At 48.0% G+C, this 18226-nt stretch overlaps 1 protein-coding gene across 1 annotated transcript in view; it reads left to right on the forward strand.

Moving 5' to 3' along the window:
• Nucleotides 1–18226, forward strand: part of LOC104508770 (CUB and sushi domain-containing protein 2-like) — a gene marked incomplete at both ends in the record, with an annotated part of 109587 nt that overhangs the window by 15567 nt on the left and 75794 nt on the right. Inside the window, 3 exon segments of the mRNA XM_010150497.1 lie at nucleotides 1628–1749; nucleotides 8383–8486; nucleotides 13516–13628. Of these exon segments, the coding sequence (XP_010148799.1) occupies nucleotides 1628–1749; nucleotides 8383–8486; nucleotides 13516–13628 (339 nt within the window).

Raw genomic sequence — 18226 nt, forward strand, 5'->3', positions numbered from 1 at the left:
CTTGGCCATTTTGTTTTCATTCCCTCTCTGTCTCTACAAAGTGGCATCTGTAACTGTGGTATTTGTAATGCTAATAATGAACAACTCATAATGTTTTTAATTAAATCCCTCTAAAGCTCTTAAAGTCATAAATTGGTATTTTTTTCAGTTCTTTTTTCTTTAATTTCATCTGCTGATATTTTTTTCAAGGCTTTGGAATCCCATCTAATTCTTGAAACAAGCCTGGAATAAATTGAATCAGTGTAAGAGGATATTTGGCATAAATATGTGACACTATAAGGGAAATTTATGGTGTCCTCTTCCAAGAGATAAGAAAGGATTTGCCTGCATTATTGTGATTCTGTGACTCAACTTCATGTTTTTAACCGCTAACTTTTGAGGGTTTTTTTAAAGTTTTCTGTTTGCTTTTAATTTCAGCTTTATACCACTTTTTTTCCTGTTTGTTCCATTTTGTTATTGGATGTTGAGTTTCTTTCAGATTGCAGAAGTCAGGGTGACTGCTGAGACAGCTTTTAACCCCCTGGACTCTAACAATTTGGAATACCCAGTGATCAACTTCTTGTCAGTGTTGGGAGACCTTTTCAGCTTCCCCATCTACAGGAGACTCCCTCTGGGTCTTGGGGACACTCACTTAATCCCTTTGTGCTCCTGTTGCCCGCTTTTAAAATGGGAATACAGGGATTTACCTATTTTCTGTAAGGTGGGATGGTGTCACAGGCTCCAGGGTGGGGTCACACAGGAGGGGGAAGAGGAATGTGGTTGAAGCGTCGCGGATAGATGCTCTTGGCTCCTTCCTGAGCGGCGCCTCAGCGTTCCTCATGTTGCCTCCTGGCCACCTGTGTGGTCGAACAGTTTGGCCCAGAGATAATTTTCCATGCTTTACTGCTACTTGGAGGGGGGGGAAAAAGCCTTGCAGATGCCACATGTGCAAATATGGCTCCGTTGGGATTTGAGAGATTAATTTTGAGGATCCATCATAACAGCAGAGGCAGTTACAAAACAGAACGCTGCTGTTCTCATTTTCTGGTTAAATACCAAGAATACCACAGGCAAAAAATTCCCCACTTTGCAGTTTCTACTTTGCCTAAGATGTTTTTAAGATACAGAGTTGAGTTGCCACCTCGGTTCTGAGGTCACAGTCACCCCAGAATGAAGTCAGCCCTCACCTCGTAAATACTTGTGCGGCACTTCTGTTCGTCCTGCAGCGAAGAGAGGAAATAATGGCCTTGTGGGGATGTTAAAAAGGAACTGTACCTGACCTGCCATCTTCCGTGTAGTTGTTTCCATTGTCATGGACCTGAAGGTATTTCTGTGAGGGCTTTAGTACAGTAAAAACTGAATAAAACCAGTTTGAGCAGTAGAGAATGGCTGGTTGTTGGTTGGTCTGGTGGTCCATCTGTGTGATAGCCCCTGGAAACACCCCACCCACCCCTTCGTCACAGATCAATCCTCCATCTCTCTTACATGGGAAAAACGGGATCTCTTGGCTGGTCAGACCAACACGGACCAGTAGTTTTGAATTCCCCCCCGGTGCCATAACGTGTGCATCTCTGCTTCCCTTGAACAGGAAGCACAGTCTGCATCCCACAGCCGAGCCCTCACCCCCCCATCTCTCTTGTTTTCACAGCTAGGATGTGCGATATGTACCTCCGGGGTCCCAGCGGCGTGATAACCTCTCCCAACTACCCCGTGCAGTACGATAACAACGCCTACTGCGTGTGGGTCATCACCGCGCTCAACCCGGCCAAGGTAGGTCTCCGACACGCGGCTCCGTGCCTCGGATGAAACGTTCATCTGTGCTGCTTCAGAGAGGACGAGGCTCTGAGATTTGGCCATTCAGGGTTTTGTTTCTGATGTCGTACCCCTCTTCCCCCACGGGCTTCTTCCACATGTTTCTCAACCGTCTTTAAAGACGGCGACGCATCACATTCCCTCTCTGCTGAAAACTCATTTTGTTAAAGGATGTAATTAAAAGTGAATGTCATTATTTTTAATCGAAACCTCTTTGATATCTTGGTGTGAATGGTGGTGAAATGCTAAACAGCTTAGCAGAGCATCTCATTAAGCCAGCTTGGTTGGGGCAGGAAGGCTCTGCCAGGAATGCTGATTTTTCACTTCCTTTTGGCTGATAGCTGGCCCCAAACCAAGGGGGATTTCAGCCGGCCTGGGGCAGGTGAGGGGGCAGGTGTGGTTCTCTCTATTGCTGTTTATGCTTTAGACTTCATAAACAAGTCCTTTCAGTGTTCACTGAGGTGCGAAAGAGGGGGAGGTTGGTGGGGATTTTTGTCCCCACTGTGTGATTCCGGTCTGTTGTCACTGGTGATGTAGAGATCAAGGCTTGACGGCCTTGGCCTTGGTAAGATCAAGTCCCTCCGTTTTCCACAGCTCAGGGAGGACAGTGTTCAGTGCCTCGTGTCTTTTTCCAGCCCTGCAAACTCAGCCTGCTCCTCTCCTCCAGATCTGTATGGGAATGTAAGAACAAAATTACTTTGCTGTGTAGCTCAAAATACACTTTCAGAGGTGTAATTCGCCATCTGAGGAGGCACTGGGACAGGTTGCCCAGAGAAGCTGTGGATGCCCCATCCCTGGAAGTGTCCAAGGCCAGGCTGGATGAGGCTTGGAGCAACCTGGTCTGGTGGAAGGTGTCCCTGCCCATGGCAGGGGGGGGGACTGGGTGGGCTTTAAGGTTCCTTCCCACCCAAACCATTCTGTGATCTTCTGCTCTCAGAAGACGACGTGTCATTCTTTCTAGTATCTGGGTTCCTGCTAACATAATCTCCATTAGCTCATGAGCAACACTTGCATGCCAGACACCGAGCTCATACGCTTATTCAGTCAATTATGCCTTGGTCTTTGCCTCTGGACAGTCCTGTATTTTGGCACTCTGCCTGCTGCTGCTGCTCCGAGGAAGGCGTTCCACAAGCACGTTGGTATCCCAAGATCGTATCTGACCTGGAGTGTCACGGTCTGTAGAAGGGCTGGGACCACCCGCAGTGGTGTGCGGTGACGTCTCGTGCGCTCTGCAGCGCTTTGCCTTCCCCGGAGCACTGCCCATGGCAGGGCAGCTAGAGCTGCTGAGTTCGGCTTCTCTCTCCCCGCTGACCCCGGTTCAAGCCTTTAATAAGCGCAGAGCCCTGGCAGATTACAATTTTAATGATGATATCCCTATGTTCCAGTTTTGGAATGAGTTGGATTTGAAGGGCCGTCATTAGCTGGTCACTTCATCCAGCGGATGTCTTGGTGTGGCTGCAAGGGAGTGTAGCAATGGCCCAGATTCTGGGGAACTGGAGTATGGAATCAGGATATTTTTCAGTGCTGATGTATTAGGAGTGATTTACTGGTTAATCAGGCCCAGGAGGTTCTCCTTCATCAGGGTAATGTGGAAGTGGAGAGCAGACCACATGGAAGGGCAGCTATTACTGCTCAAGTGTCAGCTGTGCTTTTCAGCCTCTGGCCTGCAGACCCTTGGGTTCCACATTGCCTGTGCACGGGCGGGTTACTGAGCACATCAGCATCTTAGGCTCGGTATGTGTATTACACAGACCTTTAGTCTGTGCATCTTTCTGTCAGAGATCAGGAAAATCCAGGTTTGTGTGTGGGGAAGAGTCCTCCGTGTTTGGAAGGAAGCTGTAGTAAGCGAGATGTAGGCGTGCCCTGGGGGTTACATAGACTAACACTTCATTTGGGTTTTCTGGTACAAATTATGAAGGAGGAGATGGCCCTCCATTGTCAGGAGATGGTTACAGGCCATGTCCGCTGTTCTGTTGACCCTTGGTCACATTGCTTTTGTGTTGAATATTCAGAGTCTGTTCTGGTCATTTGCTTTTCTGCCAGCCTCGTGCACAAGCTTTTCTTTGCTTCTCCATCAGCAGTGTGACCGGACGAGTTTCTCCTTTTGTGAGCTTCCTGGGCAGGCTGTCTCATTTTTCAAAACCTTACTGTCTTTAGGATTTCTACTTGCAGAAAGTTTCTCCTCTTCCCCAGCTTTAAAGCCTGTGTAATAACAAGCTGTTGATTACAAAACAGACTCTGCAATTCCTGAATCGCAGCTTTTATAAATCATGAAGGGGACTGAAATTGGTAAAATCCATTAATTTCATTACTTAACCAACTTGGAGCAGAGTTTCAAGAGCACAAGAAACTGTAGTTTGTGCTCCATGGGCTGCAGCATCGTGTACTGTGAAGAGGTGGAGCACAACGGAAATAAGGATGGATTGGTCAAATCAGCAGCTTCTGTTACCTGTGTAAAGAGACTGCCACTTCCCTGTTCTTCAGAGTGATAAATAGTTAGTTAGTAATACCCGTTTATGAAGTGTCTCTGGGTTTGGGGTCATTCAGCCTGGAAGCATAATGTACAGGTAGGTAAAAGCTCTCCGTCCCTTTGGAGCAAGGAGGGCTGAGAGAAACGCAGCTCTTGTGTGTTGCTGGTTCCTTGCACGGTGCTTCGCCTGCTCGTCCGAACCTGAGCTGCCTCCTGAGCTGCAGCCTGGTGCTGTTCCTCGGTGGGAATGGCAGCACAGGATCCGTGTGGATTTCCCCAGGAAGATGGGAAATAATGGAAACAAATTGTTTGGCCATAGTGTTTTCTGCTGTTTAAATAATTCATCAAGGCTGCAGAAACTGAAGTTGTGCAGACGGGCCCATGTCTGGCTGAAAATACAAAGGGGCAGGGAGACGCGCTGGCACGGAGGGTTTCTGTTGCCAGCAAACAGCTCCGAGGCTGGCTGCGGTGGCTGCTGCAGCAGCTCGCGTGTGCGTGGGCTCCTCCAGGCTGGACGAGGCTTGGAGCAACCTGGGCTAGTGGAAGGTGTCCCTGGCCATGGCAGGGGGTTTGGAACTGGATGGTCTTTAAGGTCCCTTCCAACCCAAACCAGTCTGTGATTCTGCGATTAAACAGTGGGAGTTGGTGGTGTATGAGCTGTAACGCCAGCTTGGTCGCTGCTCTTCCTTCCTACAAGTCATGTAGCCCCTGAAGAGTCCGGGTAGAACTCTCCTACTTAAAGCACGGCCCATGTCAGAAACGTGTTGTAGAAACAACAGAGAGAATCGGCTCCTTGTCTGACGCTGCTGTTGTGTGCAGGGGATGATCTCATCATTGCACATGCCCCAGCATGGGCGAGGGAAGGATTGAAGATGAATTAATTAAAAAGCCTGTAAAATACTTTGAAGATAAAAAGCATTATGGGCCTGAGCTGAAGCCTGCTGAAGTCAGTGGTAATCTTTTTATTGACTCGAGTGGTCTTTGGATCAGGTCCTGTTACATGAAGCTTTTAATATGAGCAATGGGAAAACCACTGAGCTGAATTTAGAACTCATTTGCAAGTCATCTGTTCTATATTTGGAAAAGAACTGTGAGCCAGATTCACTGAGCTCTGTAATCCCCTCCAAGTTTGCTCAGAACCTACAGAAAAGTGTTCTTCAGTTGACAACTTGGAATTATTTCCTATACAGAGGGCGACATCAAACCTATTTGGGGGATATTCAGGGTATGTAGGTTGTTCGCTGGTCCCCAGTGCCATGAGAATAAATTTCAACCACTGCGGAAAAATAGATCACTTGGGAACTCAGAAGTACATAGGATAATTGGTGAATTTGCATCAAAACTATTTCTGAACCTTCTTGACATAATGGATGTTGCTGGTTGATATTTCTCCAGGGGTTACACTCACCTGGATCCTAGCTGGCCAAAAAAAGCTCTGCCTAAGCTTCTTGTGTCATCAGGGGAGAGAGATGAGCCCCTCCAGGGGATGATTCATCCCACATGAAGACAGATGCTCGGAACTGGGGAGAAGCGGGGGGAAGTGAGTGACGTGTGCTTGTATGGGAATGTAACTGCGAGAGGTGGGGAGTGCCACTGGGGATTCTCCTGGGAATCCGAGCGCGCTTCGCTTGGCAGTGCGAAGCCTTAGGATCAAGTGTCATATTCCAGCCTCTCTTCTTGACTCGGCTAATTGCTTCCTGTCACTTCAGTAGCTTAAAGTTGAGGTGTTGTGTCATCCGTGTGTTTCTATGTGCTGGTAGGTCTCTTGCTGTTTAGTGGATCATTAAATAATTTTCAGCTTTCAGACCCAAAAGAAAATAGGGAAAATGGATAAATAAATGCTGTATTCAGCATCCTGTTCTTGTGCCACAAGGTTGCAGTCTTCAGAATACTGGGATGTAATTAGTTATTTAATTAGGGTCAGACTCTTAGAATGCAGTTTACTTGAATGACTGATTTAACTAACGATGTGTGCAGTTATACAGCAGTGTGTTCTTTGTATTAATTACATTATTCCATCATTACATGGTTTAATAATAATCTGTGCAGGTTAATATTTTGGTACTACTACTAAAATTAATGGTTCCAAACTTGTGTGAAGTATCCCACACGCTCCTGTTTCACCATCCTGGGGCTTTTGGATAATACCCTGTTTTCAGAATGTCACGGCCGAAATATCTGATTTGCTTTTCCATGCATTTGAAAAGTCTTCAGAAGGCAGTGGCAGATGACAGTTCAGTCTGAGCTGTATATCCACCTTTTTTTTTTTTTTTTTTTAAGAACACTCAAGGCAGTCGATGTCTGACTAACCAGTGTTTTCTTAAGGCGGTCGAAGGTGAGTGACTTCTGGCAGAAGATGTTGTCAGCTCCCTGGAGTCCATACACGCCTCGAGGAGTCCATACAGGCACACTCGCACTCCACGTAACACAGTTCAGTACTGGGTTTTGTGTTAACTTTGGGACGTTTATCCCCCTGTGATTGCAGACATGTTTGCTCAAGTGTTGGCAGAAGCTGCTTTTCTAATAGCCAAGAAATCATAGGATCGCAGAATGGTTTGGGTGGGGAGAGACCTTAAAGCCCACCCAGCCTCCCCCCCTGCCATGGGCAGGGACACCTTCCATAGCCCAGGTTGCTCCAAGCCTCATCCAGCCTGGCCTTGGACACTCCCAGGGATGGGGCATCCACAGCTTCTCTGGGCAACCTGTCCCAGTGCTCCCCACCCTCTGCGGGAAGAATTCCTTCCTGATATCTAATCTCAACCTCCCCACTTTCAATTTAAACCCGTTACCCCTTGTCCTGTCACTCCCTGCCATTGTAAAAAGGCCCCGCCAGCTTCCTTGTAGCCCCTTCAGGCACTGGAAGGCTGCAATAAGGTCTCCCTGGAGCCTCCTCGTCTCCAGGCTGAACAAGCCCAATTCTCTCAGCCTTTCTTCATCATCAAGGACAGATTTTATTTCCTGTGCCTTGCTTCCTTGTGCCAAGTCAAGAGGTCAGAGGTGGCATCATGTGACCCTTGGCACGCATGGAAATCCTTCTCCTTAATTACTTTGGATAATTTCTGTGTTGTGTGAAATAGCACAGTGTAGGGTAAAACTACGTTCATAGTTCAGTCGGTTAAAGTTAGGAAATTTAACATATTTTCAGTCAAATGTACCAAGGATACATTCAGATTTTATGTGCTTTCCAGTTCAAAAGCTGCAAGAAAGAAAGTTCCCATTGATTTTGTGCGATGTTGTGGGTGGAAAGCACTCCTGGGCCTTAACTCGGTTTGTGTGTGCTGTCCGAGGCTGGATTAAGATGTTTGTCCCCTAAGTCATATTGTCATTTCCAGTTATTTGGAAACAAGAGATTTCAACCTCTCAACTTCCACGGGGCTTCTGCTCCTGAATGACACGTAGAGGCTGCACAGATTGAGTGGGGGTGGAAGGTTCGGCTGGAGCTGGAGAGGAAACATGGGGGACGGACAGCAGTGGCCAGATATGACGGTGATGACTGTGTTTGCAGACAGCCTGAGACGGTTTCCTTGAGCTAGCCCTGCGGTAATTCGTGCAAAGCCTTCCGTGCTCTGACAGGAGCTTCTGAAAACCAGGGGAAATTGCTGAGCAACACCGAGCCAGAGAAGGGCTCTCTGCTGGCACTGTGTGTAGCAAACACGCTGCCTGTACGCACACGCACATCCTCTCAGGTTTATGAAAGAATGGATAGTAGTACCTGGGGGAAAAGGGGGTCTTCAAGGCCAGACTGGATGAGGCTTGGAGCAACCTGGGCTAGTGGAAGGTGTCCCTGCCCATGGCAGGGGGGTTGGAACTAGATGATCTTTTAAGGTCCCTTCCAACCCAAACCATTCTATGATTCTATGAAAAACCAACACAAGTATCTTTAGCAATAAAGTCATCTAGGAAATCAATAGATAAAGCAGGAAAATGTGAGAGGTAATTTGTGTAAGAGCTCGATCTGTCTGGGAGAAGTGCTCCAGTGCTGTAACAAGCGGGGCCGGTCACCTTTGGTGATGTCCTGAAGATGTTACTGCTCTCACCAATCGCTCCTGGATAGACAAACTGATACAGAAACGAGACTGCCGTGGTGGTTGATTCATACTGACGTGCTGCATCTTTGCCAGGTTATCAAACTCACCTTCGAAGAATTTGAACTGGAAAGAGGATATGACACTCTGACAGTGGGCGATGGAGGACAAGTCGGAGACCAGAAAACTGTGCTCTACGTGTAAGTAGCATGTCCTTTGTCCCTGGAGAAAGGCACACCTACGTTCTGCCTGACGAGATCTAGCTGTGTGTTTGGGTGAGGGACTCCCAGCTGCCGGCTGTACCTCTCCGGGTGCCTTATATGCTGTTTGTCATTTTTGGTGGAGCTGTTGGCGTGTTCTTCCTTCCTCGCGTTCGTAGGCTTCAGCTGACAGAAAGGCTCACGCCTCTTGGCTTCTCTTCTCTTGACCTGCCCTCGTCGGGGCCCCTTAGAGAGAGGCTGAGGCTGCCCGCGGAGCTGAGGGAGCGGGATTAAGGTTTGGATACAAGAGCAAATGGGAATCAGGCCGAAACCGAGAGCTGTTGGGCTCGCTGTCTCCTCATCTGTCTGTGCAGTCACTTCTGACCGTGCAAAGTGGCTGTAAATGCGTTACCTTTGAGCAGCATCCTGAGCATTTACACCCAGAGTGCGTTTGTGTAAACACTGACACTTGCTTCTTCAGGGCTGGGAGCTGGTGCCCCTCAGTTTATACCCTCTCGCTTGCAGGTGGGATGTTCCGTGGAGAGGTTTCTTTGGTAGAGGAAACGTAGATTGTCCTACTTTCCTTCCAGGCCTCCCTGTGTCAGTGTTTCCCATCTAAATATGTTTTTGGGGGATGTTTGTTGTTTGGAGCTGTTGGTTGGTTGGTTTTGGTTTGATTGTTTTCCAATCTTAGTCATGAAGAAAGGACGTTGGAGCAGTACAGGGCCAATCCAGCCGTGCTGAAGGAAGAGAGAAAATCTCTGATGCTGCCAGGTTTGAGAGTAAAGAATTGCTGTGTTGTCCATCTGTTGTTTTTAGAAGATTTGAAGACCAAGTGCTTTATATTCCAGTGCAGCCAATACTGGGAGTAAAAGGGAAACGGGCTCTGTATTGGCAGTTAAGTGCTTAATACCTGGAGACAGTTTTGGGTTCAGTTGGAAGGAGCGTGTCAGCCGGAAGGATACGAAGAAACAGGTGGGTTAGTAGAATGAGGGCAAAGGTTTTCCCTGAGGCATGTGTTCTACAGCACGTAAGCATCGATTCCTGGAGCCTGCTATTTTTTAGGTGGTTTCAGGGTTGGCGAGAGCTCTCGGCCGCTTTGAGGAAAGCGTGTGCCGGGGGTTGAGAGCTGTGAGTTTTAGTTTTCACGTACTGTGTGCTCCGCTGAAGCTGCACCACGGTACGGAAGTGGTTGTAGTGGAAGTGGATCCCTGTGTAGTTTAGGGGTGAGTCACCATCTTTTACCCCAGCCTCTAGAGAATGGCACAGTTGAGAGTGAGCCTTGGTCATCTGTCAGGAGGCTGTTTATTCTCATTAACCTGCAGATGTTAATGGCTTTCGCCCAGTAAAGTCTCTCTGTTCCTTTTCTGATGGGTCAGTGAGAAATCAATCTGTGTATCATCCAGATGGAACTGGGATGGTTGTGTATCATTCAAATCCACTTTACTGAAGAAACAGGGATCCTGCTACAGCTTCTCTGAATCATTAAAATATGGTGTAGCTTTATGGAAATCCCAAGTTTGAAGCTGTTGCAGCCCTCAGGGCGCTGCACGTTGGAGAACTTCTGGACAGGCGTCTGTCCCTCGGCACGTCTGTTCTGAGCAGCGCAGGGCAGCCCTGCGAGCACGCTCACCTGCCGCAGCCAGGCCCCAGGGTGGGTGCGAGGAGCGGGGAGAGTCTGCAAGAGCAAATCCCGAGTCGGCATCGGGCTGTGCTGACGCGGCCGTGTGCTGCTCGCCTGAATGTCCCGGCCTCAGCTCCGCTTTCAGCACCTGCGGGTGGTTTGCTCCTTGTTCTGCAGCTCCCACGCGCCCCACGACCATGTTCGGGTCCTGGCCACCTCTGAACGCGTGGCTTCTTGTCGTGTTGGGGTATCACTTAAGGCCTCTTGAGAGTGAAGGTGTGAGCCAGTGGTGTTTGCCAAAATCTGCAGTGTCCTGAGGGCACTTGCAGGGCCAGGAACCGGAGCAGAAGCAGGGAAAAGTCCCCGTGGCTTTCAGAAGGAATATTTGGAGTGATGAACCAGGGCCACCAGCTTCAGCGTCCTCACTTGAAAGGTCCGTTCTTTTCTATCCCAAATGCACAGGAGCAAACAGCTCTGCAAATCTCCAGCAAAGCTGCTGTACTCTTTCCAGCTGGTAGAGAGTATCTCATATTGTGTTTTTTTCATTCCTTCTCTTCGCTTGAATCAGCCTCCCACTCCATGTTCACTTACCTCAGTGTTTGCTTGTCTTTCCGAAATCCCTGTTTCTCTGGGATTCATTTCCCTGTGCGTTTCTTTTCAGAACATGAACTGGTGGTACTTAGGTCAGAACTCAAACCTGCGATGTATATAAATGTAAACTCTGATTATTGCAAAAGCGGTTGTAATTAAAGTGTCACAGAACATTTCACAGCTGATTGGTCAAAATGTGCAAATTACTGCCAGGGGAGCAGTTTGTAATAACTTGCGGAAATGATTTCTCATTCCATCCCTTTTTCTTCGCCTAAAGCCCATGAAGATTTTCCTAGATTTGATTTTAATCATTCCACGTTTTCTCACTCTGTATTAGCTACTCAACACTTGATAACACAAATTTGGAGCATCTGAGACTGTCAGCACAAGGTGTAGCATCAGTATCTTCTCCGAGTGCCGGACAGCTTTCCATTGATTTGCCAAATCTCATCCTAGCTGGGATTACTTTTTTTTTTATGTAAGTTGAAAGCTAATGGCCTGTGAAAGGGGTGTGAAGACCCTGAAATACTCCATTTGTAAGGAGTGTGGTTGGAAGTCTGTGGACGCTTTTCTCAGCGGTTGCTGCCCTCTTGCCTACTGTCAGCTGAATCTGTGTATGAGGTGTATCCCCAGGATACAAGCTGTAGGCTTTTTTTGAGGAATCCTCATGCAGAAACCTAACCCCGTCAAAGACAGGAGTTCCAATTTCCTTGCTACTCTTCATTTATTCTCGGCTGTTGAAGAGGAGCTCAGTCCCGCAGCCTTTCAAATCAAGAAGTACATTTGAATCAGCTTGCATAGCAGCAGACGTTTTCCCAAACTGGGGTATGAAGGACCAGTTGTTTCCAGTCTCACTCTCATCCCCGTAAAATGCATCGCGGCAAACATAACAGATTGTTGGGCTGAGTTTTCTGACTTGCAGAGAGGATTTTATTCCCTAAAGTAACAAGCACCCAAATCAATCATTCAGCTTGTTAAAGTGGAATGGGAAAGCATGAAAAAACCTTTGAAGCGCCTTTTTCTGAAGGTTTTTCTCTTGGTATGTTCCTCATTCCTGCCTGTCTGCTGCTTAAATAGCTGAGAAGAATCAACAACAGCACTTCTGCACTCCCCATCAAACCCTCTGGATGCAAAGCAGCCATTAAAACAAGATTACTTCTCCATTTACCAGCACCCTGGGATCAATACAGTTTCTGATGCAGGTCAAAGCAATAACAGCAAAGGTGGGGGTGGAAGTGGGAGAGCCCTGATGGGCTTGGGAGCCATGAAAGTGGTTTCATGGAAAAACACACTCCAGATTGCCCAGCCAGAGCTTGAGCAGGGGCTGGTCTCAGGTGTTGCAGCAGTCCCCGGTGCGTGTGTGACTGGTGGAAGTCTCTGGGATGGGCGATCAGTGATGTACATGGCAAGGCTGGTCCCATTACGAGGGATACCTGCAAGGCTGTTGGAAGGAACTGGATGCTGAGTGAGTAGCCAGTGTTTAGAATGTCAGGCAAGTGGAATAAGCAGCTCAGCCCTTCCAGCAGTCATTTGGCTTCACTCTGAACAAACAGGAATTGGCAGATCAGCCATACGGTCCCTGATTACCCAGGGAATTGCAACAACTACGCCTGGAGGCTGCAAGTTCCGTTTACTCGCAGGATGCGACCAGCACACAGCTGCGGGTTTGCTCCCTTGCAGTACTGATTTGCAGGAACTCTGCCTTCAGAGCCTGGCGATCCGTGTTCTCACAAAGCCGTTCAGGTGCTGCCGTTGTGCTTGAGAATGGCGCCAGGCGGAAGCCGTGCGTACACACGTGTGTTTAGCTTCGAGCAAGCGCTACAGGAAATAAAACACCAGTCCACTTGCAGTGGCTGCACTTAAGGTAATTTATAAATTTATCATTGACGATACCTTAGCCGAAATACTGTAATAACAGCATTAAACACTGCCACAGACAGGCATCGTCACACTCGCGCTCCCGTAATAATGATCCCTTCCCATGCGCTGTGTGCAGAAGCGGAGGGAAGGGAAGGAGCTGTGCTCGGAGCGGGCATTTGTGCCTCTGGGAGTGCCTGCGCCGGCGTGGGTGGGGGATAAAGCTGTGTTGAACCACCGCGAGGTGATTAATCCCAGAGGCGGAGCGAGCCACGCGCGGCTCGTTGATACGGATGTATTGGTGCCGCTCTCCTGAATCTCCTCAGGCCTCCAAGGAGTATCCTTGAAGGGTAGGCAGTGCCCCGATCATCCCGTAGGATCCGTAGTGCTTTCTGGGGGCTCACAGGGCATTCCGCAGATCTGAGGCTCACACCTTGTCTTCCAGGGTGGCTTGGGGTTTTTTTGGAGATCCCTGGGGGAACTTCTCTGACAGGATAGAAATGTAGTGTGGAATGTGTTGAAGTAATTTTTTGTGATACCAGAAAATCTCTCTGAAGGCAATTAAGAGGATTCAGTCGCCAGTGTGGATTCTGAGAATTTTATTTGTTTGCCTATGTTTTGCTTCAGTGAGAAAGGAGATGATTACTATTGATACTGGATAACATATTGTAATAATGGCACTAAATTGTAATTATTAGAGTGGTGGTGGTGGTGACCTGGAGGCCCTCAACTACAGTAAAAAGGCTCACTGTAAGGTAGTTTGCAGACACAGGCTCGTCAGTCTTGAAAATCCATCAGGTTTGGGGCAGTCTTCTGGTTTAGGGTTATACTTAATTGCGTTGGCATCACTCTTGTCATTTTCTGCTTCTGCAGAGGTAGATGTGGCCTTTATTTTGGTGGAAAAATAAGTTTGGGGAGACATTCAGGCTATTCACTTGTTCTCATTTATTTTTACAGCTTGACAGGCACCACAGTCCCGGATCTCATCGTTAGCACACACCACCAGATGTGGCTCCTCTTCCAGACAGACAGTGTCAGCAACTTGCTGGGATTCAAAGCAACATACGAAGGTAATCCAAGCACCTCTCTCAGAATTTACCTGTTGTAAAAGGATCAGGGCTGAGATGGGTACAGTTATTTGGGAGAAAAGAGGGAAAGAAGCGTCTCAAGCTATATTGGAGCTCTGCAGACTTTTTCTTATAAACTGAAGCTGTGCTCCAATGAGAACAGCTTTCGTGATTTCTTCTCCATGAAAGCAGACTGGGTGGGCAATGTTTCATTGCCCTTTTTCATCTGCTTTGCTGGAAAAGAGTTGGTGAAATTTAGCTGATGGCAACAGACTGCGTCTGCGGGAGAAAATAGATCGAGTATTCAGTGGTTCCAGAAGGTTAGTGGTATCAGCTACTTAAACTTTGACTGGTCTGGAGTATTACAAATGAACTATGAGAATGCTGGGGTTTTTCAGAAGAAACCATAAAATGCATTAGGATGTGAATGCTGAACTCTGAGCTTCTGTGCTCACTGTTGTCAGGGGTGTTTGTAAAGTTAGAGAAAGTGTGATGGAAAAGTATTCCTTCTAACTCCTGGCCGTGACTGGTGGCTCTAGCTGAGGCTTTTCTTAGATTCCTGGTTTCAGTGGGCTTTGGATTTTCCAGAAACCTCCATCCTCTGTGTCTCGCCATTCGGTGTGAGCACCTTGAGGTCCTTAGCACTGCTCTGCAGCTCGTGCTCTCCTTCCTCCAACCGACAGCGGCGGGGGAGCTTGTTTCCGTGATGCAGCCGCTGGCGCAGACACCCAGGAACACTTCCACTGAGATGTCAGCTTCTTTTTGGTGCTGTTGTCATCTTGAATCTCCCTTCACAGCAGCTGAATGCCTTTGTTTTCTCTGTGACCTGCTGATACCAGGGATGGCTTAGTCTTTCGGCTCTGATGCCTACAAGTAGGCATAGCAATCTTCACCTGGACATGGGGGCTGCTCCTGAGATGTCTGAGTACCACCAGCTTCCACTGACACCAGCAGTAACGTTTCAATCTGTTTCTTTCAAGGACCCTAAATGTACGTTAGCATTCATCCATTTGTAAAAGTGTTTCCCTGGGACTTGCCACGTATCAGGGAAGTGTCGTGTTGAGGCCAGGACCTGCCCGTTGTAGTGCTGCTGATCAGTGCTAAAGTAACAGCAGGTAGGAGCCTGAGGGAGGGTCCTGACCTACCAGAAAGCTCCTTTGGACTAAAGGCTGCTGAGCAGCACCTTGGAGGGGTGGCTGGGTCACGGTGCTGGAGTATTTACAGCAATGCGGGACTCGATCGGCAGCAAAGTCATTAGAGAGACATAGGTCAGAGATAATGGAATTGAAAGAAGGAAAAGGCAAATCCAGCCTGATTGTTTAGGGAGCATCTTAACGGTACTATTTCAGTCTTCCTGGCTGTGACTGTCAGCCTGAAAGCTCGGTCTCTGCGGTAGCTGTGGTGTCTGTCTGCGGCCGGTTCCGGCAGCGCGTGCTGCTGCAGCCCTGCCTGCTGCGGGTGGGTGAGACCCCTCTCGGCTCTGCCGTGAGATCCTGTCAGCTTTGTTGATCTCATCCCAAGGGCAGTGTGGGCACACTATGAATCGTATGTTTACCCTGTACAACAGCACAGCAAGTTGCAGAGCGCATGATATAGGGACTTCCTTACGCTGCTGTTCATCTCCTGTGAACTTCGGATCTGTAAGGGGCGTGACTTTTTCCTCCTCTGACTTGCTTTGATGTGACTGGGAGCTTGATCTATAGCAAAGCTGAGCTGCTCTTGCTCCCTGCGACCTCAGCAGTCGGTTTGGGGATCACCATTATCATTCATGCTTTGGCGTCCTGTTGTACGGAGCTTCCAATGTCAAATGTGCTTCCCCCTTCCCTACTCACCAGCTTTACCTCAGCTGCTGCCTCTGTTGCTGTAGTCTACGTCCCCACCCTCCTAGTGAACGAGAATAGGGAGTGCTCCGGCTTTGCTGTCTCCTGAGGGGCCTTAAAGGAGGGACCCTTCTCGGGGAGGGTCTGTCCTTCGCACGTATTAGAAGTGGAGGCAACTCTGCCTGCTGGCACTCTGGCATGCTGGCACTATCCTGAGGTCAAGCTCACCTCCGATCAGCCAGGTCCGTGAAACTCTTCGCTGTTGCAAGTGCTTTGAGTTAGAAAGCAAGAGACGTTTAAGTAAGAGACAATTAGGACTTGCCAAATACGTTATGAAATTATACGCAACTTACTAACAAGTTTCAGTGTCAGTTTTACCGCCGTGCTTCTTCCTAATTGCGAGAGGAAAATTACAGCTAATGGAGCTATATAACGTCAAGACCAAAAATCTGCCTAATAGAAGGGCAGAGTATTGCTTACAGAGTACGTTTAAACAGCCATCTACCCTAAACTGTGGGACTTTTAGCGTATGCTTTAAATGTAACAGAGTCATAAAACCTGTTCCTCGTGCTGAAACAGTTAGACCGACAGGATTTATTGATGCACAGATTCAAGGACCTGGTGGAAGGAACGTGTGGAGGAGGGCAGTATGCCATCACGTTTTGAATGTAGAGCTGGGGGAGCCAGCCAGGTCCTTGCGCCTCACCTGTGAGTAAAGAGAAGGCGTATTGCAGCAGGAAGAGCATACAAAACACAAGGTGTCCGGGTTCAGGTGCTTCTGAATCTGCACTGTGAGATGGGATGGGTCTGGAGGAAGTGCTCAGCGGGTGTAAATCAGTGTGGCAGCATTGATTTTCAGTTAAGCTGTGTCAGTCTTTACCAGCTGAGGATCTGGCTCATTAATGTTCATGAAGATTACTTCTAAATCTCCCGTGTCTCAACTGCAGCCACTCTCATCCCTTTAAACAGACATTCTCTCATAATAGTGAACAATGTTTTTGGACTTCCAGTGCTTGTCAGAAGAAATTCTTATTAAGCTCCACTTTGCTGGAAAAGTGGTTTCTTTCCCACCACTGTAGCGAGCTGATTGATACTGCAATTTAGTGCTTGACTTGAGAGAGGGCTTACAGCCTCCTGGGGTCCCGTGTCATACCTTCTCCCTTCCCTCCTGTAATCTCAGGTGAGTTCTTCTGAGAATACCTCCCCCTTAGAGCCGATGCCTTCCACAGCCACCGCAGTGGTTCGTTGACAGTTCCCGGGTCACCCCCTTGTAATGGTTGGGAGTAAATAATTCCTTCAGGTAGCAATTTCAAAAGTTCCTGAGAAATTAGGGGTTCATTGACGAGGATTCAGACTCCCGTAATCTCTTCCACACTCCTGCAGCTATGTTCCCTGTCGGTGGACTGAAGATGCTTGGTCCCTCTCGCAGGGGAGTGTTGGGGGAAATCATTTCTGTTACTGGTGAGCTTGAGGCTGTTACAAGCAGTAGCGTAAAACTGGGTCAATGGTATAAAATTCTGTGGTAAGAGAGAAGACAACTAAAATACAATCTGGGTTTGTTCTATTTCTTCATGTTTTAATATTCTTCTCTCTAGAAAAAGTATACTATTTCTATACTTTTTAGTATAAAGTAGTGATTTAAAATCAAAGCTAGATTCAGACACATACCCTCATCTAGTTTGGTTGGGGGTTAGTTTGGGTAGAGCTGGCTAATGTCTGTGTTCTGAACTACCAGCATGTTGCAGGCAGGGGATGATGAAACAATATTTATTGTTGGTGAATTGCTGACTCAGTGTTTGGCTCTGAAATTTAGCCCCGTGGGGCTAAGAGGCTTAGGAGCTCTGCAGAGCTGGAGCCTGAAGATTTCCTCTACTGACCTTTCTGGTTTGTATCTGCCTGAAGTGTTTGGTCGGATGAGCTGGGTTTCTACATGTGTTTTTACACGTATGTTACATGTAAATACAGCGCTCTGTAGGTGGCTGCATGCAGCTGTACGTCATACGTGTACGTCAGAATGAGAACAAACAGTAAAGCCTTAAGTTGGCTGATCCTAGGAGACGTGGGGCTAAAACACACCCATTTGAAACTAGTTCTGATGCTGCTGGTGTTCCGAGCCTGCTTTCCACGCAGAGGTTGTGCTCCCTGGCCTGGAGCAGTCTGACTTCTGCCCAGGGAAATGCTCTGGGCTCCCACTGACGAGCCCAGGTAACGCACAGGTAGTTTTCAGTGATTATGTGTATTTATTTATTTTTTAGGTTCTGCATTATCTAACTCCCTCATTTTGTTTTTGTGGAAGTCTGTCAAAAAACTTGCTGTTTATCTCTTTCCTACTCCACTTTTCCATTGAATGTATTGCTTGTGTCATAAACCACTGGCGCTGCAATACTGCTGAGCCAACAGCCACGAAGGCTTTTAGCTTATGATGTCTTGACCTGGACTGCTCTCGGGGTCGCGTGGCTCGTATCCGAGCCTCGTACAACCCTTAGCGGGAGTGATGTGGTGTTAGGCCACGCGGCTGCAACGAGCCTGCTGCATTCCGTCTCTGCGTTTCCCCTGCGACAGCGGTTTTGGATGGGGGGGACGTGGCAGAGATGAGCAGAAAGAAGGGCCTTTCCTTCTTAGTTCATCCCCTCCTCATCTTGTTTCCTCTTTAGGTCCTTTTTCCCTCGATGCTGGAATCAACAGAAGGAACTAGGCACCAAACACCCTGGTTCCATCAGATACGCCCCCAGCTCTATTAGCGTTCACTGTTTTAACCCAGTTAATTTATGTGAAAGAGTG

Source organism: Eurypyga helias, unplaced genomic scaffold, assembly GCF_000690775.1.
Source record: "Eurypyga helias isolate BGI_N326 unplaced genomic scaffold, ASM69077v1 scaffold644, whole genome shotgun sequence".
Lineage (NCBI taxonomy): Eukaryota > Metazoa > Chordata > Aves > Eurypygiformes > Eurypygidae > Eurypyga > Eurypyga helias.